Source organism: Monodelphis domestica, chromosome 3, assembly GCF_027887165.1.
Source record: "Monodelphis domestica isolate mMonDom1 chromosome 3, mMonDom1.pri, whole genome shotgun sequence".
Classification (NCBI taxonomy): domain Eukaryota; kingdom Metazoa; phylum Chordata; class Mammalia; order Didelphimorphia; family Didelphidae; genus Monodelphis; species Monodelphis domestica.
In genome coordinates, this window is record NC_077229.1 from 226,662,557 (window position 1) to 226,687,075 (window position 24,519).

Consider the following 24,519-nt stretch of genomic DNA (forward strand, 5'->3'; position numbering starts at 1 on the left):
AAGGCTGTTAGAAGAGATACGTGTCAATCATATTTATGCATGGCTATCAATCACATGCTTATATACACTGAGATAGATCATAAACATTACTGTATAAGTAAACACAACTCAGGAGATAAAAATGTCCCACTAGTTAGCAGTCTTCACCAGTGAAAACATTTGTTTTCATATGGAAGGAGGTTTTGGGGAGGGAGAGAAACCACTAGAGGAAAACATAACAATGGTCTTTACACCCAACAATGAAACTCAGATAACTTAAAAATCACATAGCAGGAAAGGGCTAAACTTTCCAAGTCCAACAAACACAATTTATAATGAAAAATATGCTAGGAAAATACTTTTTTCTGTATTGTGTAGACACCAAACCATACAGCTCAGTGAGGGAAAATAATTTTTAAAACATGATTTAAGCTTAATTCTAAATTATTTAATGAGTATACTTTGTGAACCTTTCTTTTAAGTAAACTCAGATAAATTAGAAGGTTATAAATGAACATTTCCTTGATTCTCTCAACTCTGGAACAAATAAAAGGCATATATAAAAATGCAAGGAGAGGTAAGGGAACACTTCTTTTCTATACGGCAATAGTGCTTTTCTCAAGGGCCTCAGACAACTCAAACAAATCTCTATTTGCCTTAAAGATTTAAAATTTTACAGTCCTGTTAGTTTTTCATTTGTGAAGTATTTTTAAGCTTCACATCCAAATTCATTGGAAGTTTGGGAGGTGTTCTCACAGTTTAATTTGACTTTTCCCATTAGTAGCTTAGCTAAATGCTACTAATTCTTTCTCCCCTGGAGAAATTGTTCATGGGAATCTTTGAACAATTTGTGAGGAACAATAAAAAGTATTTTTTTAAAGTTAAAAAAAAGAAACCTGGAAGTTTCCCACCAACAATAAATTCCTTAAAGTGTTGATGCAATAAAGTATTAAAATTAAATAGTTGAAGAAAAACATTAGATCTATGTTTATTAAGATAATAATCATCTCAATCAAAATTTAAAAGAATTAAGAAATTAGAAAACACTTTAAACATAAATTTGCATGAATGACATTAGGATATGTTGACGAAAAAGGGATATTAGTATCATTTGTGCATATTCAGAGTCTTCTGAATTCATTGATATATTAAAAATAGTTACCGATCAGTAAGAAACTATGCTGATAAACATCACTAACTTGTTTTTTTTTGTCATAACAGAAACATCTTTGCAACATTTAACTGAAATAAAATGTGAGGATAAACACAGTTGACTAATAGTTCAAATGAATAATTTCAGACAAACTAAAGTGGAGAGTAACATATTCCATTAATAACCATACATCTGAAATACAGAATAGTTTGAAAAATTAACATTCTGAAGCATTCTGCCCATATTGTTTTCAATATTACCTTTTATACACTATGATTAGATGATTAAAATAGCAAATACAATTTACACAATGACCTTAAATACAACGGATGAAAATAAGACTATTACAGTAACTTTCCTTAGAAAGAATTAAAGTTGTTTATTTTTACTAAAAATTCCAATAAAATTAAATTCTCAGTTTTAATAGTGACTTTAAAAAAGTTCAATTTGATTAAAGGGCAGGAAATTATCAGCAGAAGTCCCACATGGTAGAAACAGAGCTTTTTTTGCAAACAGCAAAATATTTTATAAAATTTCATAGTATACCTTCCTTGAAATGGAAAAAAAAAAACACTGTAAAAATGAAGACTTCTGATGTACCTCCAAAAATGAATGAGAGACACAATATACTGTGTACCCTTTTTGGAAGGTTAATTTTCATTTATGAATATTAAATAACACTGCCTTATAGTGAAAATATGATCTGACTAGTGTCTCTGGAATGCAAGAAAATATAAGATGATTGTAAGTCTAAATGAAGCTCACCATCTAGCATATAGACCGAAAATGTTTGAATTCTGTCCTAGCTTCAATTTTTTAAAACTGTCATCTTCAAAAATCTGCTTCACATAATTTATTGTCCATTTTTGTAAATTTGCATTTTTATCTTAGTCTCTAAAACCATATTAACAAGCTATTAAGTAGCACAACTTTAGCTTTTTCATTTTAATCCAAAAGGGAAACAATTTTTGAAATGCTTATAGCAGTAACTGTGATGAACATTTTAGTGCTATATGACTTCAGGTATTTTTTTTTTTTGGTAAGGGGGTGAAATTAAGAAGCAAGCACCATAGACATCAAAATTAACATCAAAGTAATTTATTTTTCCCATACTGGCAGCTCGACAGCTAAGAGATTTTGAACCCATAAATAGCCAAGGGGATTTAACATTAATTTATAGTACATAAGGGTGATAATGGAAAAAGTAGGGAGAAATGCATCCAATCCATGGATTAAGGTCTATTTACCAGCTTCTTTTCTTTTTTACTACTTTAAATATATCTGGAGGGAAGTTATTTTTTTAAAAGATTCTAACATCATCTGGATACTTTGTTTTCTTGATACTGTGTAAATGTGTGGGAGGTAACAAGGTGAAGATGGGGAGAAGAGCATAATTTTGCTAAGGACACAAAGGGTGCTGATCAAACATTTGGGCTTTTAAGTCATACACTCACATGGAGTGGGGTGTAAAATGTCTTTCCTTGCATGCATTCAGGAAGAGAAATAAGAAAAATTGGCGCTGAAAAGGTATAGAGGTTCTTTCAGTTAGAGTGAGGAAATGTGTAAAGTTAGTTCACAGCTGTGCCAAATTTTTGCTCTGTGTACTTAGGGGTTGCACACCCTCTGTCACTGTTCAGACTGTATTTCTGCAACAGGATCTGCTCTCCTTAGTTTTTTTGGAGGGGAAAATTTTCTGTTCAAACCTTTCAGGGGAATTCTAACAACCAGTTTCAAAGATAATAAGGTTCTGGAACAGATTTAAATTTTAAATTTTTCTCTTCTCAGGATAACTCATAAAATGTATACTGAATGTTTAACAAAATGTTCCTTTTCTCAGGATCAACTCTCTCAATGTGAAAGGAGCCAAAAAACTGTTTCACTATTGTCTCAGCTTTGATTAATTCCTGATCTGTTCTTTATTAAGCCACTTCCAGTTTTGCATGAAAATGGCTGGCGAGTAAGGCATCTTTCCAGTTAGATTAGATAAGTCTATACACAGGAAAATGTTTTCAAGGCTAGGATCATGGGTTATTTTTTACTGTGTATTTTAGAAAATGTTTTAAAAAGGTAAATATACACACTAAATGTACATTTTTGTATAATTTATTTTGAAAACTGTCTACAAATATTTTTTTTTAGCATTCTGAAAAGAATAAGGGAAGAGTCAGAAGATAGCTATGGCTTAAAACTGGTGATAATCTCCTTAAGGCTTCTTAATTAATATAAAATCTAGTGTGAAATAGAGAGAGAATTTTTGAAGGAAAATGTTTTCTATAACTTGCCATTGTGCTGTGAATCATAAAAACACACATTAATAAAAGTTAAAATACCTGTCATTAAAAGTCTGGGGCATACTTATAAATGTTACACTGCTGAAGAGAAAAATATTTCCTTTTAGGAAATGTCTAACCCTTATTATTGTGTTACATTAAAAATGCTGACATTTTGCATTTCATATCAACTAATGCCAATAATAGCCTTGAAGCTAGATTTAGCACATTTTCGTATGCACACAAAGTCATTACAAACAATAGCTCATAGCAAATTTCTTTTTTACTTCATTGGGGTGGTGGTGGTGGTTATAAATAAGCTACCCAATTGCTAAAGACTAGTGAAATAAAGACTTGGACAGATGGTTTATAATTCTGTTTGTCAGACTGGGCAAGCCATCGTTTATTCCACTACACTCTCTCCTCACCACACACACACTCACACACACACACACACACACACACACACACACACACACACCACTTTAGGTTTATTAAAATTCATATAGGGTCAAGCAAAACCTCTACAATGTTTGAAAATGTTCGTTCACTTTTCTGATCTGTCTGGGAACTTTATAATGACATGTGGCTCTTTGGAGAAGAGAGCATACTTTTTTCTTCAGCTTTACCACCTCTTAAAAATCTACACAGCATTTTTCAAGTTTTCTTAAATTGTTAGGAGACACTTATTTTCTTGCAAATTAATTCTTTTTAACTCTTTATGATAGCTTTGAATCCCATAAAGAAAGATGAATTATCACATACTGAGCCCAAGCTGTGAAACAGGAGGAGACAAATAGAGACCCCTACTGTGTTTAACAATGTAGAAGAAATTCCAGACTCAATAGAAAAATTTTCTGTCCTTTTTCACAGACCACAAAAGCTGTTAATATGGAGCTGAACAGTGGAGGGCACTCTTGCTATGTAAAAACTAGTACTGACCTGGCACACTTAGTTTGATCTATTCAGTGGCCCAAATCTCGAATTTGTTAAGTCACAACCACCTGTGGCACAGTCACCAACTGTCTTCTGTTGAAAACGTTTGCAGTTTTTTTTTAATCTGTGCAGCAAAGCCCTAGTTCAGGAAAACACTGGCTCCTTTATGTACTTATGCAGATGTGGGATAGTTACAACACTCACAATTTGTTTTAACTATCTGCACACGATGTTGTTTCAAATAATAGGATGCTTGTTTTATTTCAGGTTTACACAATAGGCCTTTCATGTAGATGTAACCATATTTCGGATGTATCCACATATATCACTCTTTGTGCTTAATACAGTATAGATAAGCCTAAAGATGCGAAGTTGATATTAATATTTGAAGTCTGATTTGAGGGGACCACCCTAAAGATCTATGCTTAGTGCTTGTGGCTTGCATGTGGATAATTAAGTACATAGTACATAGTTCTAAAGATTTAACAGATGCATTGAAATCTGTTCTCTCATTGCATGCTTTCTGAAGAAAGTTTCCAATAATCCAGATAATGAATTTTGAAAAGCCAGTAATTTCAGAGCTTGCTTACATATACAAATAAATAGTCACCTACCTCCCAACAATAACAACCAAACAATAAAATCAACAGCAATAAAACAGTAACACCTCAAACTTATGAAAACCCAGGGTCTGAATGAATATAATAATTAAAGGGGAAAACCATGTTAAAATAACAACTGTGATGCTTACGTTATTTGTAGGTGAGGAAAATCACTTCTATCACTTATTGTTGCTTGTATAGAAATGGTGTGTTTAAGTGCACGAGATGTACGGGGTAGTAAATGCAAGTGATTAAAAAAAAAAGCCCACTGCACACAGCTCTAAATACCCTACAAGATGGAAAAAAAAAAGTATTTGTTACCACTTGTCACTGAAGCAAGTGAAGTGACTCTCTGCCTTATATACAAATTGTGTAATAGAATTATCAAATAGTGTTATTAAGAGGTCACTCTTGAAATAGTGAATAATAATGCAGAGGAATTAAGACAAAATGCTATGGCACCTGCAGGGTTAATTAAACAGTTCAAGATGTAGGGGCTGCACAAAAGAAAACCTTTTTTCCTCCTTTAAGAACTGTAAACACTTGTGCTGAACTAGATGGGCATTTGATAAGCTGTGCAGCATGTAGCAAACTCACAGGGATCTCTAGTTAACACTCAAATTCAGTGTTAACACTTAACAGAACAGTGGTAAGCCGTGCTGCCAAGGTCAACTGCACAGATGTACTAATTGTATTATGAGCTTGACATCTAGTGGCCACCCCTGGCAGGGCAAAGCAGGCAAAGGTTAAATCAGCAAGGCTTGTCAAAGCACTTCTAACTACCCACCCTCAGGGAGAGTCCATCGGAAGCTTACAGGCATTCGATGCAATCCCACCTTTTCACTGACACGAAAGAGAAAGACTTTCTTTAGGACACTAGACACTAATGCACAGAAAATGCAGAGGGGCTGGGGGTCTTAACTAGCAACCTAACCTGCTCTGACTTTGCAAGAAGAAAGCAGGCACACAATGTAAAACATTCAGATACCTTATTGCTGTTTGTTTTTCTTTCCAATTCTTATTCATTCTGGTGTTTTTCAAGACTACATGTTGCTAGTCATTAAGTTATTTGAAAAAAATTAACCTTAAGATCAATCATAACTATTATCCATACCCTTGCTCTTTTCTAATTGGCTGTTTGCACTATCTGGTTCATCATATGTGATTTTTTAATACGTGTATGTGGTCATTTACATTTTCTATGATTTATGAAATTTTTCCTGAATTTCCTTTTTCCTATTTGTTTTATTAGAAATGATGTAGCATGTAATTGCCACATTTGAAAACAAACAGCTGAAATTTACATTGAAATTGAAAGTGGAGAAAAAACTGGTTAGTTTTTTAAATAAAAATTATTAAAATTAATAGTAGATAAATATTAGAATTATGCATACATTTCATGATTTAATAAATGTGTCCAAAGTTACCTAATTTAATGTAATTTCAGATCTGTTCCACCATCAGCAGAAGTGACTCATATCCTGACTGAAGAACCTATAGATATGCCTCTCCTGGTATAGAAGCAATCGCTAGATCAGGTGGATGGAAAATAACATGAATTGAAAACATCTAGGTACAGTAAGTATTTTTAAATTGCACCGATGGAATATTTTAAATCATTTTGTGTCACCATAAAAGCCTCCTTGCCCTATTAGAAATGTCACAAACGATGAAAATACGGCAGTTAAGAATATTTGCTCACATGAAAATGTAAGGCATCACTTACATTTAAGGTTGTCAAACTTGCAAAGATGGTCACTAATCTGAAATCATAGCTATGCCTTTGTTGAATTCCCAAGGAAGAGAAAATGTCCTTATAACCACCTTGAAATGAATGGTAAGACTTCTAAGAGATTAGCAACCCAAGATGAAATCTGACCCACTTTTGCCTGCTTTTTCCATCATCTTGTGTACAAGAAATAATCAACTTGCTAAGTAATTCCTGCTGTTAACCCATAGTGTTTTTTTCCTGACTCTGAATGTCATAAGAATGATCTAATGCACATTTGTTTTCTGCAAAGTTTTAAGATGAATGATACATAAGGATTTTCTTAACTTTGTTAAACAGCTATTCTTTCTCCTCAATGACAACTAATTGGCAATTCTTCTGTTGAACATTAAAATTACCTATCTTAAAAATCACAAAAATAATCTTGGTGTGTTTCATTAAAAATGTTTTCAAACTCATCTTTTCCTATTTCCTGATTACTTTTACTTTTCATGTTTCTGAGAAAACAATTATCCTTTTATGATAGCAAATTACATCTATTGTTTCCTTTTGGTATGCTGAATTGTAAATGTATATGGAGTATGTGTCCCATATATGAATATATATAAAACAGTCTAGGCAAACCATGTATACTAAAAGATAAAAGAAATGGGCTTATACATAGTGAATTTGTGATCTTTTTTTTCTTGTTTTAAAAAGTCCAGGAAGTAAACTTGATAACATTTCAAATCACATATTTTCCATCACGAAATGAATTTTTAATTAATTTCATGTCATACTTATGCAGGAAAAAGTCACATAAAACTTTAGAATAATTATTGCCAGTATTTTTTTAAGTTGGATTAAAAATCATCTCAAGTTGTGAAGTACTTTCCCTTCACAAATTTGTATTTCCCCCTTCAAAATACAATAGGAATTTTCTAAGTTGTTTCAGGAAGAAATACCACAATCATCCACATATAGAATATCTTGGCAAGTACTTAACAGATAATTTATTCTCATCAAGACATTTAACTTTTCTGAGATAAAAATAGTCAGCAGGCAAAAAAAGATTTCTTTTCCTGATGGTATGAATTTAATGGAATCTGAAATCTGCCTCCTATTTGCTACTAATTCTCAGTTGGGGGGGGGGGAGAAAAAAGTCATTTGTGAAAATTAATTTTTAAAAGAGTTGCCTTGATAGATATATAAAGAATAATCAATTAAATAAATTGTCGCAAAATGTAGAAATGAATAACTTTCAAATTTTTTAACACTATATTTTTTACCAGATGAATTTACTAGAATTATTTTTGTTACTCCAGAGCAGTGATTATTAAAAAAAAGTGCTCACAAGGTGTTGAATTTATAGCCTCTTTAGACAATTATTTTTGCTTACAAAATCATATTTTTCTGGTCTCATAATGTAAAACTTTATAAAGAATATTGAAGAATTTAATTTTTACGTTTATTTTTATACTGTCAGTTTGGGGTATGATTTTGTACCTTACTTCCAAAAGTTACCAGAAAAAAATTTCAATACATATTTGTACATCATGATCTTTCCAACTATCTTCAAATTTCCTAAAGCTGTTCAATGTAAAAGAAACTGTTTTATCATTTTAATGTGCACATCCCAAAGTGACTTAAAAGAATATAGATAATTGTAACATTCTCAACTGTAATCTTACTTCCAAAGTTGACTGCTTTACATGTAAGTTCATAGAGTAGACTCATGTTTATCTTCCATTGTATTTACCCAAAATTAAGATGGGGGGTTGTATTTGGTAATTTTACTCTTCAAAGATACCTATTTCTTCTTTAAGTATTTTATTTAAGTATATGTGGGTAATAGCAATCAATATGTAATTTAAAAAAACAAACAAACAAATTCCTTACTAGAGAACAGAATGTCATCCGTGTTCCATGAATCAAAAGTGCTAAAGCTAAGGAATTGTTTTAATGATTGTCTTAAACCACCTTTAAAATATGTCTTAAAATGAACAACTTGCCTATTCTTCTGTGCCTCTAGAAAGACTATTTTTGGCCTGTTGCAAAATATGATCAGGGACTGTGGCAACATCTTGACTATGACTGTGAATGGTTGTAAAACAAAACAGAACAAAATCCAGCAACACACATACATCCACATAGCTTAGACAACAGAAATCTGATTTCTAAAATGAATATGAATAATAAATATTTTCAACTTTACATTTAGTAAAGTAGTAATAAGGTAATTGATTACAAAACTTGTAAATGATTTACCCGATTTTAGGTCTTCTAATGTGTGCTACATACCCCTCAACATGTTTATACTATTAAGCTTACCAAGCTCACATTTTAGAAATAAAAATTTTAAAGGGATAGTTTTGTCCCAGCCTGTTAATTGTTCACTACAACAGCTTTTTACTCTATTAATTGAAATATGCTTTAATAAAGAAGACATAGCACATTTTGATAACAACCTTCCAAAGCTAAGAAGTATTTACATTGTTGCATTTTGGGGTTGCTGTGAAAGCCGATTTTAAGCTATTCAGGAACCACAATAATAACGCTTTAAAATTCCTCACTGGGATGCAATGTAGTTCTTTTGAAGGAAAGACTGTCTTTCTCATTCGGCAGAAATAAATCCATTCATTTGATCATGTAGTCATTGAGTGCAATACAAAACAAACCAAGTGTGAGAAATTCTATGTGATGAAGTAAACAAAACAAAAAAAACATTTCCATGACAAAAAGATTCTTTGTTCTTAATCTAACCCACCATATGCAAGCGTTTCTTCTCTCTCTCTCTCTCTCTCTCTCTCTCTCTCTCTCTCTCTCTCTCTCTCTCTCTCTCTCTCTCTCTCTCTCTCTCTCTCTCTCTCTCTCTCTCTCTCTCTCTCTCTCTCTCTCTCTCTCTTTCTCTCTCCCCTTTTTTAGGCATATCTCCTGTTCTAATCTTGGTGACTTGGCTACCTAGATAAGACTCAACCAGCACAACCATCACCATACACATAAAAATAGTTCAACAATTTTCTCTAATTCATGAATTCTATAGGAGGGTCATAATAATGATAATATTTTTAAGATTTTAAAAAATCTTCCTCTCCCCCAGGCTACTGAGCTATTATTGATGTTTCAAACTTTAAAACACTATAATAAACTCTAAAAGCTCTTCTTCTTGTCCTCTCCAAAATTATCTATTTCGTTATTAGCTAATTTCTATCGCAAAACGTGTAACTATCTCTAATCTGCTCGATTGTCCATACTACTCTTCAAAAATATGCACAATTAAAACAATTTCTTTCTTAGCCATGCTAAAGACGAGTACAGCAATGCGCCTACTATCTAATGGGCTTCTGCACAGTAGCAACAGTCCCCTACTTATCCTTCCCTTCCAAGCACTCTAGAGGCTGTGGGTAGCCCTGTGGTGGTGGGCTTGCAATTTTGCCAATCCGACAGATGTTTTAACCAGATGAAGTAGATTCAGACTGCCCTAAGCATTAAGGTTATAAAGTTCAGTTTCAATAAGTCACAATCCTTGTCAACCTCCAACTTTAATGTAGCTCTCCCACCAGCTAAACCACACATCCACACACTCTCTCCGATCTTTTTCAGTTTGGAAGCTTTTAGAACGCATGAGTTCTTCCGGGTAAAATAGATGCATTTGGTAACAACAGAGAGGGTTCTTAAATGCAAATGTCTTGTTTCTGGTTAGGAAAAGAGAATGAAAAGAAAGGACAAGAAGAAATACTCAAAAATCAGCAAAACACTCAAAGGAAAGAAAGCCTCTAATCTCTAAGGCAGCCCTCAAAGTCTCATATCTCAACCCCCAAGTTAATTTGCCCAGCACATTTGCATAGTTTTCGTATGAATTAAATGAAAAAACTCTGAAAACTTTTGTTACTTCAGAAAGGGAAGATGTGTTTGGTAATTGCGAATAAAATCTTTACCGGAAAAATTGTTTCTTGGCCTTTTGGTCAATTAGGGAAAAACTCGTTCAACATTTGGAAAGAAGATACATGGGAAGGCCCGGGGTGTGTAAAAGCGGTGGTGGGTCACAAACACAGCTGCTATACAAAACAATCACAAAACTAATAATGTAGAACATGCCAGATGCAGGACGTGAAACCAGAAAGGGAACAAAGATGGCAGTGAATGTTGGTTAAGAGTCTTTAGAGGCAGTTCTTTCCCAGTTCCTTCACCTCGGAAAACTCCGCTGCCCCAAATCAGTCAAAACCGCATTGGAGTTCCCTCTTCCACCCTAAATGCCTACTCAACTGCTAGCCCATTTTTTTTCTCAGAACCCCTTTTCCTTTACCGGACACAAATTCCTTCCTCCTTTTGATGCACAAATTTAGAGACTAGGGAAAAAAGAAATAAATTCCTTCCGAAAAAGGCTTCACACTTGGGAGCACCTCTCGGCCACCAGCCACGCCTGCCAGTGAGTATGGGCGAAGGGCAGGAGGTCTGAGGAGGGGGCGGAGAAGAAAGGGGGGAGGCGGTTATCCCCAATGCCCTTCCTCTTCCAGTGGTTCAGTAGCAAGAAGCAGGCATCCGCTGAGAGAAAGCTTTCCCCAACAGAAGTTAGAGCCGCCGCAACCACAGCCACAGCACAACCCTCAGGGGTTGCCAGTGCTATCTGTGTATGTGTGTGTGTGTGTATGTGCGTGTGCAAGAGTGTGTGTGGTGAGTGTGCATGGAAAAGAGTGTTGAAAAGGAGCTGTTTCCGGAATATGTCCCCCCACTTACTCCTTTCCACCGCCCCCCTCCTCCCCATTTCCCCAGCCCAATACTCCTTGTCCTCGGCATCCTGGCCGAGAGGCGGCGGCGGTCACTGCTGCTTCAGTGCACAAGCTGAAACAGGGACGAAACACACACACACACACACACACACACACACACACACACACACACGCACACGCACGCACGCACAGACATAGAGAAAGCCAGGAAAAGAAGAGATGAGAGGCTAAAAGAAAGAGAAGGAAGATAACAGAGTTCCCAGCAGCCCATTAACTTTCCGCCTAAGAACCGCAAACACCCACAGACACAATTTAAAGCCCCTCCTCCCACTACCTCTTTCCCAAACTCTCGTGCCCCAGGGGCAATCAAGGCTCTAAGAAATGAAACTAGAAGAAAGGAAATTGACTTGCGGACTGTGAGCTGTCCCGGGTGCCAGCTCCCTTTTCTTCGACACACTTGCTCTATAACTCAACAGTCCAATTATTGCACCTTCTACCCCCGTCTTCCCTGAAACTCTTGTAGCCACTTCCCGAACACGCACGACCAAGGAAGGTGTCTTCGCAGCAGTGGGGAAACCAAAAGATCGATTTGAGCTTCTTGGTTTGGGAAGAGTCGAGGGACGGAAACTTAGCGCTTGTTTTCAAGTTAACTTTGTCTCTCTCCACACACAACACCCTACTTATTGCCTTCAATTTCCCCTTCTTTAGAAGGAGCAAATAATTTACCTCCTACAACATTCCAAGGAAACAACACGAACTCCCCCCAAACCCTATCCCTTAAATCTGCCCCAACTAACCCTATAACAACCTCGTACAAAACCTCCCCAGCATGCCCATCTACGCCCTCCTCCTTTTCTTTGCCCCCTCCCCAATCTCGGACCCCAGAGGGAGAAGAGCCCCTTACCGTGTTCAGAAACTACCTCGGACTGCTGTAGCTCCTCGTCCGATTTGAGATGCTGGGGCTTGGCTTGCTTTCGACGAGACATGCTGCTAACTGCGAGTTGGTTCTGCTTTTTGCAGAGGCATCAGCAAAACAGCAAACGGGGGGGTGTGTGTGTGAAAATTGTTCGCAAATAAGTCGTGTTGGGGGGGAAATTGCAGGGAATTAGCTGGTGCGAGTCTGAGGAGTGCGGTGCGGCGGCGGCGGCGGCTGCGCGGATTGCGCATGGGGCTGTGTAATTAGGCTGGTGAATAATGCATGGCGATTAATGGAGGGGGCGAGCTCGGATTGGCCGGGCTCCAGCGGACTCCGGCTGCCTATGCAAATGAGGGATGGGGCTCCGCAATTAGCCGCTTCACTCCGCCAAATGATGTGTCTCCCCAGCACCAGCACCTCCTGCTAGACGCACCGATCGCGGCGGTGTCGGCAGCGGCAGCGGCGGCGGTGGCAGCGGCAGTGGCAGCAGCTTCAGCAGCAGCGGCGTCGGCGGCAGCAGCGGCGGTGTCGGCGGCAGCAGCAGCAGCGGTAGCTGAGGGGGTGACGGCGGCGGCAGCAACAGCAACAGCAGCAAGGAGAGATGCAGGCATACACACACAACACACTCGGGGCTGTGGCGTGTGCGCCCCCACTTTACACAACATGTGTGCAGCTTCACATTTCAGGGAAGGATACAGTGTCCTTCCTCTAATCCTGACTTTGCCCCTTAGTGCGCTCTGGCTTTTCTTCTTCTTTTGGCTCTTTCTCTCCCCACCACCTTTCGCCCCCTATTATGCCACTCTCTTGTCTTTCTTTTCTTCTTTGCTCTTCTCACAAGAAGTTGTTTTGCTTTTCCTACGACTTCTTGCGTGCTCGTGTTTGGTGGGGGCAGCGGCTGTGTTTTATTCTTCTTCGAGGGGGTGGGGGAAAGAAACTTTCTCTCGTCTTCCAACAATCCTCTTTCCGAGTCTTCTCTTCACCTCTCCCCCCAACCCTCCCCGCTATCCCCCTTCCAGTTGACTTTTGTTCTTCTTCGTGAAGAAAACTAGACTTTTGCCTTTTACCTCTTTCTTCTTTGTCTTTCAGCTTTCTCCCCACAGTTACAGCCGCCTCGTTGGTAGTGGTCACTTCCTGTTGTCCACTGGTAGGAAGAGGTTCCCCCCTCCCTCTTTTCCTCCTCTCTCGCAGGTTGTGACGACTTTTTTTTTTGTGCGTGTGTGACACTTTTCAGGTTTTTCCCCCTTCTTTTTTGGATGTTTTCCTTCCCAGAGCTCTCTGCGCTTTTTGTTAAGGACCTGTAGTCTCTTTCTTGTGTTGAGCAGCTCTTATTTTCCGGCAAAGATCCACAACTAAGCTTCTTGCCCTTAAGCCTTTCTCTTAGTTTTAGGTGGCTGGTGATGGCAGTGGTGTCCGATTTGCTTTCCCTCCCCCGGTCCCACAACTTCACCCTCGCACAGTTCAGATACAGAACGGAAGGCTCCAAGCACCACGTTGCCTTTCACAAATCGATGAATTCAGTCCTCCTCTCCCAGCGTAAAGGAGGAATGTGCACATCGAGGTGGCTGTTGATTTCGGGAAGATAAACTTTCAAGTTTGGGAGCGGTGTGGGTCACACGGCAGCTCCTCCTCCTCCTTCTCCCGCCCTTCCCCTCCTTTCCCCCTCCACCTCCCCCACCCCCCATGCTGCAACTGCTGAGGCTTCTAGGAGCCCTGCCTCCCTGGTCTTCCCACCACCGCCCTTACACCCAGGTCACCCCTCCCCCGCGACAAGCTCCTCTCCAGATTACTGCTCCGCAGCAGACTGTTCAGCCGTCAGCTACCTCCTAGGGCTTCTCTCTCTACTTTTTCAACTGTAGCTTTTCTTAGACGCCCCCCCCCCCCTTTTAATGGAACGCGATTCGCCCGGGGTAGAGAAGGAAGAGAAAGAAAAGTGTCTGCTCCTTCTTCACTTTCATCCTCTCCTTTAAGGTTTCAAATTCTTTGGAACTATACCCCCAATTTCTTCTTCTCCTTAGACAGTGCTCAGGTTTTTGGGTGATTTGGGTTGGATGGAGGTGTTCGCTCCCTTTGGGGCTTAGTTAAAGCCTAGTGAAAATAGAAACACTAGAATTTAATCCATATCCATTACTATCTGACTTTAATATATAGATACATATCTCTATATAATATATATGCATTGAAATCCATGAGAGTAAGTTTGAAAGCAGTCTTTTTGGAAGAACAGAGAAACCAAAGCGCACTCGCACTCACTCACACACGCGCGCGCACACACGCACACACACTCACACAATGTTTCCCATAACAGGGATCCACCGCTAGGATGTACCATATAGTTACTGATCGGCTTGACAGCCTCTACATCAACAGCAGCAAAAGGCACTTCACTTACACACACACACCCCCACTCCCATCCCCCGCTGCCAATATGTATCTAGAGATACGTTTCTTTATATGTATTTATAGATATAGTTGATTTAAATAATTTCTTTAAAACAATGATTCTATATAGATCTACTCCTCAGCTACTCTCCCTCACCATTATTTTGCCTTGTATGTAAAGGGGATATCAACAGCTTCAACTGAAATGCACGCACTGGAAAATACTTGATGGGGGAACCTAAAAGCAAGGAGACTCATTTGTAGGATTCGGGAAAGTGAATGGGGGAGGGGGCTCTAGGATAAAGATCACTTAGAGGAATCTCCATCCCTAGGTAAAGTGGCGGCATCTCTGGCGATTCTCACCTAGGTTTTCTGAGGGTACACCTTTCACTTTTAAAATTAAACTTTCTCCCACCTTTCCTCCCCCCCCCCTTTTTTTAAAGTAGTTTTAATGTTGCCTTTGAGGGCAAAGCTTTATACTATAATCCTTCACTCAGTCTTTGAAATGCGTACAAGTTTACAGGTTGCAGTCTCTGGATACGTGTGTTCCCAATTCCCTTTTGATAGTCAACACTCCAGCCTGATTTTTTTTTTCACACATTTTCCTTTACCTGCAGCTTGGAGTGGGGGATGGGGGAGGGAGGAAGCGGATTGATTTTCGAATTTGACAGTTGTCCCTTCTAACTCTTTTGCACAACTTTAGGAGATGAAATAACTGGTTTGAGTTTAAATGAGTTTCGAACTTTCTAGAGGTGTCTATAGCATTCTGTTCAAACTCTTTCTCACTAAAGGCACACTATTTCGAAAAGTTTGTAATCTGAGTACTGGGAAACTGAAAATTACTGAAAGCTGCTGTGGGTTTCCTGAAACATAAGGGTTCGAGGGCGGGGTTGGGGTGGGGAGGAAGGAGGAGGACCAGTCTCTTGGGCAGAGGGAAGGCACGTAATTTATTGCAGGGTTTACAGCAGTAGTAAAGTTTTGGAGACATGGACAGCAATATTGTATACATGGAAAGGCAGGTGAAAACGATTTTTCCTAATAGTAAAGTAGAATGAAAATGGAAGCGGCAACGGCATATTATGTGTAAAATTGTGTTATCTTTGCACTTTTTTTTTGCCGAACTACTTTATATATGTAAAGAAACACACATATATATGTAAAGAAACACAAGTACCTACGATATCAAAAACATTTGAGAGGAAATCCGAAGCCTTGGCTTATATCTTCCGCTAATTTTCCTATTGCACAGTCCCCTCCCTTGGGTCACTATCCATTGCCTGTCCCCCCACCCTTTTTCTCTTTGTTTCTTAAGTCACCTCCCCTTTCCTTCCCCTCCCCCTCCTCAAGCCCTATTGTATTTCCACCAAACTTTGGCTCTTACTTTTTCCCCAAATTTTTCTAAACCTCCCAATTACACTGAATAATTTTTCAAACTCGCTTTCTTTCGGCGAGTTTGTTACTAGTAAAAAAGCCCTCCAAGACATTAAAATAAAAAAAATTAAAAAAGGAAGATGACGCTCTTTTTTTCTGACTAAAAAAATTTATCCGAATTGGAAAAATTTTCAGCTACAGGTAGACTAGTTTGTGAGTGGAAAATAAAATCATCCTATCCTCAATTTTTACTGGACAATGGAGATCACAAATAAGCAATGGGAAACTGAAGTTTTACAGTTAAAAGATTTGAAGCTCTTAAAAATTTACATATTTGGAGGTTTGCTACCACAGATGAAGTTTTTTCTAATAAAGACTATTCACTTCCCACTTTTAAAAGAAGCATTTGGTTTATGCACTTTATTTGAAGTCAGAGGGTTGGATACTGTTCAGCATAGACCACAATGAGATTTCGTTTGAGTTTCTCAGCAGAGCAAAGTCTTTGATGAAATGACTTAAACAGGTAACTGCAGATATTCCTAGACAATTTCCTTGGTCTCTACATAGTGTAGATAAGTAAATCCTACGGACTTCTTTCTTTTTTTCAATTGACTTGGGTGAAGAAAATCAATCAAAAAAATGCAGAGGTCGAATATAAAACCTGGCGTTTGCTTCGTGGCTTTACTTCGCCCCTCCCCCTTCTTAGATTCCCCCCATTACTTCCCAAGCTTTGAAAGTTTTAAAGAGTTGCTTTATTTCATTTTTAAAGTTCGAATGAAAACAGTTAACATCTCAATTTGAGTTGCTTTCGCAGAGTCACTGCGGAGTGATCAGTAGAACGTGTCCATAGATAAGACAACGCCTGTGGATGCGCACTGTGTAGTGCGAAACACTGAGTAAATCCATGCATATAAATGTCCATCAAAGGGCAGATATTCAGTTATGCCCACGCCATACAATATGTTTCTTCACATGACCACTGTCTATTAAAATATTTTAATACCTAAATACTGATGTAAAAACAAAAGTTGCCTTTCTTCTCTATAATTAAATCTAATTTGTTAATTGTCTTCCCTCTTACAATGTTGTTTTCATCTTAAGAGGCGACATGTTATTATTTTGTCTGCTTAATAATATTATTTACAAATTAGTACTGTATTTTTACATTAATGGAACATATAATTAGGTGTTTGATTTAATTTGTATCATTTATTCAGATAAAACAGAAAGCTTATCTGCAGGATTGATTTGACAAGGGGAAGAAGAGCTCCTTCCAACAATTTTTTAGATGTCATATTTTATTAAATCTAGGTTGTCCCAGATCCAGAAAAAAATCAGCTTTACACAAGGTGTCTTTACTATTTGTTACGATCAATATTTTTCCTGTCTTTCTTTCATCAACTTCTACAAAAAAAAAAAAGAGTATTCAAATATTAGGGCTTTATTTCAATCTCTTTTCATTCTTTCTTCCAAATCAAAGTTTCTTTCTTTTGCCCACTGATTCCCTCATTAAGGTTCTTCCTCCCTATAACTTTTGTTTTAGACTCTTAGGGTTAAATCGAGTACAATTTTATCTATTCAATGCTATAACGACTGACCACTAATTCGTTCTCACTTGAGCAAAGATATTACCATACTAATATTATTATTGGTAAGAAGAGGTAATTGATAACACCACCTGCCACTCTGTAGCAATCACGATGATAAATGTTTCCATCAGAGGGAAATCTGTGCTTGGTCTACCACAGTCTAACCCAAACAGCTTGTCAAATGTCAATTATAAAGATGTTTTTTTTTTTTTTCTGTTAGAATTTTTTTTTGGGGGGGGAGAGGGACAATAGAATATAACTAGCTGGGCCACCAGATTTATAGTATTGCTCCAAAGCATAAGGCTTTTTCACTCCCACATGCTGTTAGCTTTCCCTCTGAGAAATACCATATTGTACTTAAATAAATATCGATAGAGACAGCCTAAATGCCCAGCCCACACTTTACAAAACTGCAATAGTCACTATTTGTTTCCTAACCTATTAAACTAAATATAAATTCACAGATATTTTTAATATACAAGGCTATACATATTGAATATATTTCCAAGGAATTTCTATACAATTCAGTCTGTCAGCACCTGCAACAGACTGCTTTGTTAATAGAATGATTAAGAGAAGACCTTTACCACGATTCAGTCATTTAAGCATATATATGTATATAATCTGTGAATATAATGTATATGTGGATGTATGATATATGTATAAACACAGAAAGTATCCACCCATCTTTATACCTATGAATATAAATTATGGTAGGATACTTCAATGATCATTGAAGTGTGCATATGGGTGTGTGCTGAATATAAACTTGGAACCTCTGTTTTAGTATGTATGATGATATAAATGATGCTGTCAAGCTAAAAACTTTTATCCCAGGGCTACAGATATGCTCAAACGATTATTATTAGCTTGTATTAATAGATGCAGGCCTCAAAAGACGAAATCAGCTATTGATAATTGCAAGAAGTATACAGCAGCTACTGTATCGATCGGCTTGTCCCTTATTCCCCTGGTGTGGGAGAGATAAGAAGACACACTCTTTAGTGCAATATAATTTCTTTTGACCTATCTGCTTGCTACAGACTTATGATGAATAGCCAGAGTGGTTAAAGTCCTTTATCACGAAAGTTACCCCTTGATATAATATTGATTCTTTATAACTAGCTCCAAACACAAAAATCAAACTGTCCACTTGACCATCATCATCATCAATATCATCACAAAGGCTCTAGAATAAAGATCAGCCTGGCACTGAAAACGCTTTCTATAATCTTCCCAGCTAATCTTTATTTGCTGATGATGAAAAGGGGGTGGTGGTGTTGGGAGGGAGATGAGTGGAATGTCATTTGAACAAACAAAAAATATTAGGTTAAGAGCGGCCCTTCTCATCCTCGAAAAAAACAAAACACCACCATAGTGGAGACAGTTTCATAAGCACATCTTATTCTCTACCCCTAAAGGGGATGAAGGAGTTTGAAGGCCCAGTGTCACATTTTACTGGGGTCTAACCAGAGAGAAAACGGGTCTGTGCTGGGTGCACCATATTATGTAAGAAACAATCACAGCAACCAAAAAAAGAAAGGAAAAAAAGAAAGAAAGGAAAAAAGAAAGAAAAGAAAAAAGAGCCAGTCCCACAGCTTACTGCTTGCTCGAAATCAATACTAACAAGTCCTCTTCTCTCTTGTCTGGTTTCTCTGTTCCTCGAGGGGACATACACCAGCAAGCTATAGAGATAATTCATGCAAGAATGTTAGGTGAGCGTGGCGCTCGAGTCGGGCAGGGGCTGGGATGGGGGTGGGTTGGAGAAGAGAAGAAGCTCTTGCGGACTTATCCATTGAACAAGAATTGCAAGTGCCGGGTTTCCTCCCTGTATGGCGTCTAGAGGGAGCGGAGGGACAGACAGGGACACACATCAAAGAGAGAACATATAATTCGTGTGCATTTCCCCTAAATTAAGGGTATTTCCTGCTTCCCTCCCCCACCTCCCGAGTGCCAGCCCGGCTTCTGCTCCGGGTTGCATTAGCAGGATCACCAGTAATTACAACTCTGTGTGTGTGTACACTGGGAGCATGGATATTGGGAAGGTGGGCGGTAGAACGCGTATCCCCCTTGGAGCAATCAAGAGTGGGAAAGGTTTCATTCCTTGAGAATGGTATGCTGGCCATATTTAATGGGGTAGTTTGACTAGAGTTCTAGGCTGAACTGAAGTTTGTCGCTTTTTCCAAGAGCACAAGTATGGGTTAGGGGTTGAGTGTAGGGGATAGCTTATGTTCAAGACAACTAACTTCGATTCACGCCATGCTGACAGTCACTTCCTAGATGTGCTGTATTTTCATTCGTTAGAATTTACTCACCCTCCTCCCCAATCCCCCCCCCCCCCCCCCGGATTCCGCGAACCTGTTTCAAATACCTCTCTTGGAAAAAGAAACCGCCTAGGATTCGAACGAAATAAAAGATTGTACTGCCTTCCACCTTGTTCATCTTCGAAATTTGTCAATTTAGCCAAAGGAGCACCCTAATTCCCATCCAGGGTTACGTATATAGATGTTCAAAACCCGATCCCTCATCCCCCAGATTTCTGAAATCATTTGATGCTAAAGACCAAATAGGAGGGGGAAAAGAGAAAGAAACAGGACTTATGGCCGAAGCCCTCCTGCTGTCCTGTACATTTCCCTATGCTTCCGTTCCCCCTTTATTGCTCTCTTCCCCAAACAGATATTTTAGTTATGCAATGGAACGAGGAACTTTAGCACTAATGTCAGGTTTGTTTCTTTGAAAGCACCATCCCTGGAATTGCTACTCAAAGACGTATATTAAACAGCCAAGAAAAGCACTTCTCCGTAGGAACCCGTCTCTCTGCCTGGGCTCTCTGTGGCAGCTTCCCCCTCCTGTTTCCCCTGTCCCCGCTGCCTCTCCTTCTGTCCCTCTAGCACGTCACCCTGCTGCTTCGCCTTATGGAGCTCCCAAGTGTGTTTTCCTATTGCCTTTTTTTTTTTCAGCTAGGTTCCTCCCCCCCTCCCCCCCGGTAGTTTTCTAAGAAAAGGGGAGGGGGGCCTTTTAGGAAAGGGAGGTGTGGAGAAGGGGCGAGAAGGGAGGTGTATTTGTGTGTGTGTGTGTGTGTGTGTGTGTGTGTGTGTGTGTACTCGCGCGGGCGGGCGTGTGTATATGTGTGTGCGCGCGTGTGTGCGCGCAGCTCTGGGAAAGGATTGGGGAGAGGAGGGTGGGAGACATCAGTATCCCTTTCGGTCAGTTCAACTTATTTCAACTTTGGCAACGGGAATCCCCGCTGTCTTTTTTCTTTCTTTTTTTTTCCTGGCCTCCCAAATCTCTCCCGAGTGGCAGGAGCTTAGGAACTACAGCCAACTTCCCCAGCCAAAGCGGTGAGCTGAGCTCTCCCAAAGTGGACAGACACCCAGGCGGCAGGGTTCCTTTGCCTTTAGGCAGTCCTAGCAATAGGAAGGTCTGGAGGCCAGGGAAAAGGTCTGGGGAGCTAGCCCGACTGCCGCCTATGTCGGATGGTGGTGAGGCTGGTACAGTGGAGGGTTATTTTTGTTTTTTGTTTTTTTTGTTTTTTTAAATTCCTAGGAGGAGAGGGTGATGCTCAGTCTTCCAGGAAGAAACTGGAAGGGTTTTTAACAAATATGTACTCAGTATACACTCCTTTCCATCTCTTTCCCCAGGGCTCTTTTGTACGTTCCTTCCTTCCTTTTCTGGTAATGTTGCCCAGGGCATCGCTGGGGACTGACTCCAGACTCTAAGATCTAAGTTGCTGCTTTCGCAGTCTTTCAGCAGCAGCTTCCTCGGCCTCTGCCTGTGGCCGCTGCTCTAGGGGAGTGCAGCGGCTCCCACCCGGAGTTCGAGCTCATTAAGGGTCATAGAGATGGCAGCGATTAGAGCTAGCGGCCGCTTGTACAATGGGAACCCAAAGCAGACGTCTGTCTACTCGCAGAGCAAAGCCACAGGCAGCAACAGCGGCGGCGGCAGCAACGACGGCGGCGGCGGCGGCGGCGGCGGCGGCAGCGGCAGCGGCAGCAGCGGCAGCCGCAGCAGCAGCAGAACTAGCAAAGCATCATTGTCTTCATCAGTAGCAGCTAGCTACTGATGCCCAACAACCTTCCTCTTAGCTACTAGAAGGAAAGGAGAATCTAAATCCTGGACAGTTGTGATAATTACTAAAATAGCAACAGCTTCTAATTAAAAGATTTACTCTTTCTCTTCTTGCAAATGCCATTGTGCTCAGACCTACAGAAAGACTACCCCCTCCACAATCCCTACCATAACCCCTGAAATAATGTTTTGGGTGGGATTCCAGCTCTCAAATTTCGTGACTCTTCATTAAGGGTTCTTTTATACATGGATCTCTGTCTTGGAAGTCCTAAAGGGTGTCACTATTAAGTTCTTGCAATAGGCTCCCTAAATTAGAGAAAAAACATACTTGGATATTTATAGTAGATTTTGTAGGTAGAAGTTAAAGTCTTCTGCTTTACTGACACAAAGCATGAAATCCATTTCCTAGCTGTGTGAATTTTCTCACAGAAATCTCTCTTCTCCATCTTTCCAATGACTTTCTGTGCAAAAACATGCATCTGCATCTTAGCCTCTTCCTCACTTGCTGAGACCATTTGGGCATTCAAACTGATTGAGAGGAAGTCTGAAAGATCATGGAACTTCCAAAGGAACTTAATATAATGAATGCAATTTGATGGCAACATTTACCATAGATATTATGTAAAAAACCATAATTATAATTTTTTTTGTTGACTTCAGACACTAGAAATAAAAGAGGTGAAACTCTCCAAGGTGTCCCCTGTCCTGGTGATTTTCTGAAGAGGTATATCAAGGTATTTTAGCACTTGAAACCTAGACAAAGCTGATCATGGTACTGCTTTTCCTCAAAGAGGAATATCTTTACTATGAGCTAATGTGGTATGCTATTGAACTTATAAAACACATTCATGCTTTCCTTGGCAGGTCCAGGAGAAGGAGATGGCTAACAAAAGTCATATAGATTAGAATCAATTCACCTTATCTGGTAACAAAAAATAACATCATGTCAGCAGTGTGAACATCTGAACATTAAGTAACACAATATGATTTGATAGTTGAATACATAATCAGGTATGGCCAGACATATAGGTCACTGCTTACTCAGTAAAGCGACTACTCAGTCTATTTACAGGGGCCTGGAGGAAAGAAGGTTTCTCTCTTGATATAAAAGTGAAATATGAAAAGGAAAAAGGTCTTATTTCTAGGACTGAAGTGTTTATATTGGCTAGTCTCTATCTTATAGCAGAATTTGCATATGTATAGCTTCCCCAGTGAACTTTAATTTTGTAAATTTAGCATATTATGGCATGTGCCATATGTATGCTTGATTTGCACAAATCTGTCCATTTGATATTTGAAAAAGATGGACAGAAGGGTAAGGACTCCTTAATGAAAGAAACTTAGGTAGTAAGATAATGACAATGTTTCCTGGTTCATCAACTGTGGAGGATACATGACTTTTAATGAATGAATCTTTCTGGAAGGAAAAAAAAACAGTTTCCCTTAAATAAAGGAGTTAAATTTTTTTCTTTTATATTTTGACCACTATATATGTGGTTGATTGCTTTGAATAAAGTCTGGAATTTTTTGAATTTTGTGGATTCAATTAAAACTTAGTTCTTTTTAAAACTTGTTTTTATAAGTATGCCTACCTTTTAAAAAAAAAGACAAGTCCATAAAAATCTAAATGCACAAAGTAGATAATTTTGAGGCAAAATAAGTACTTTTAGAAAAGGTTTTTCCTTCTTTTTAGAACTTATAATAGGTTTCCTTTAAATAGTTAGTTCCTCTATAAGTATTTAAAACACAATTCACATTTTAAATGTTCGCTTTTCAGGAATGCTATAGTTTAAGACCAGAACTTAGAGTTAGATGGGAAATCAGAGGCTCCTCATCTTCATTTAAAAAATAAAGAGGAAATGAGGCAGATGGGTTGCCCAGTGGATAGAGAGCCAGGCCTGGATCCTGGAGGCCCTGGGTTCAAATATGACTTTAGATACTTCCTACCTATGCAACCCCAGGATCAGTGTGACCACTTAAACCCAATTCTTTAGACCTTACTGCTTCTTACTACTTAGACTCTTCTGTCTTGGAACTGCTATGGTTTCTAAGAAAGAAGGTAAAGGTTAAAAAAAAAAGGAAACTGAGGATCATAGAAGTCAATGGATTTCTGCAGGTTCATAGTGCTAATGATTATGAGGGGGATGTGGTTTGAGAATTTGAACACAGGCCTTCAAGAATCCAGTTCCAACATTTATTCTACCACATCATAGTATTTCTCAGCAGAAAAAGAAATAAAAAACACAAGTTTAGGAAAAAGAGGCTGGATTTGAAAGCCAGCTATGCCTTTAACTAATCGTGTGACCCAACTAAACAATATCTACAAGCCTCATTTTCTTCATCTGTAAAATGGGGAAAATATTTGTCTTGTCTTTCTCAGAATCCTTGTGATTATTAAATGAAATAATAGGACATGGAATGCTAGGACTAGAAGATAGCCTTGAGCCCCTCATCTTAAGATGAGGAAGTCAACTCAAAAACATGGAGTTACTCAAGGCCATTTAGCAAGATGTGACCTCTTGATCCCTCTGCTCTTTCTATCACACCATGTTGCTTCTATAATAGGGATAGATATGCTTTCCAAACTATAAAGTCATATACATGGGGAAGTTGAAAATGGTATGATCCAAATCATTGCATAAATAAGGCTTACCAATGTGACAGTTTCTCCATTTGTCTTTGAATATGTAGAGGCTGTTAAAACTATGAAACTTGTTGTAATGGTTATTTGTCTCATTACAGTAGGAGAAAACACTTCTCCATCCACTCACCAGCTAAGACTAGCTCTTAGCCCTATAGCTGGGAAAAAAGAGGGGAT

At 38.7% G+C, this 24,519-nt stretch overlaps 2 protein-coding genes across 4 annotated transcripts in view; one reads left to right on the forward strand and one right to left on the reverse strand.

Moving 5' to 3' along the window:
* The window catches only part of SALL3 (spalt like transcription factor 3), a 24,991-nt gene extending 10,262 nt beyond the window's left edge, over positions 1 to 14,729 (reverse strand). Inside the window, exon 1 of one of the 3 annotated variants that reach the window (XM_056823550.1) lies at positions 12,283 to 14,729. In XM_056823550.1, the coding sequence (XP_056679528.1) occupies positions 12,283 to 12,364 (82 nt within the window). In that variant the 5' untranslated portion in view covers positions 12,365 to 14,729. The remainder of the gene's footprint in view (positions 1 to 12,282) is intronic. The other 2 variants (XM_056823551.1, XM_001374569.5) reach the window with 2 other exon arrangements.
* LOC130458095 (ice-structuring protein 4-like) lies at positions 12,577 to 22,372 on the forward strand. Its single transcript, XM_056821059.1, has 2 exons — positions 12,577 to 12,843; positions 21,275 to 22,372. Exons 1-2 carry the CDS (start codon positions 12,577 to 12,579, stop codon positions 21,350 to 21,352), a joined length of 345 nt encoding a protein of 114 aa, XP_056677037.1. The 3' UTR covers positions 21,353 to 22,372.
* Positions 22,373 to 24,519: the final 2,147 nt, after the last annotated feature.

Coding starts and splice junctions, on each gene's coding strand:
- LOC130458095 (XM_056821059.1), top strand. CDS start 12,577: ATGGCGATTAATGGAGGGGGCGAGCTCGGATTGGCCGGGCTCCAGCGG. Junction 12,844..21,274: donor CGGCGGCAGCAGCAGCAGCG/GTAGCTGAGGGG, acceptor CTCTTTCCCCAG/GGCTCTTTTGTACGTTCCTT.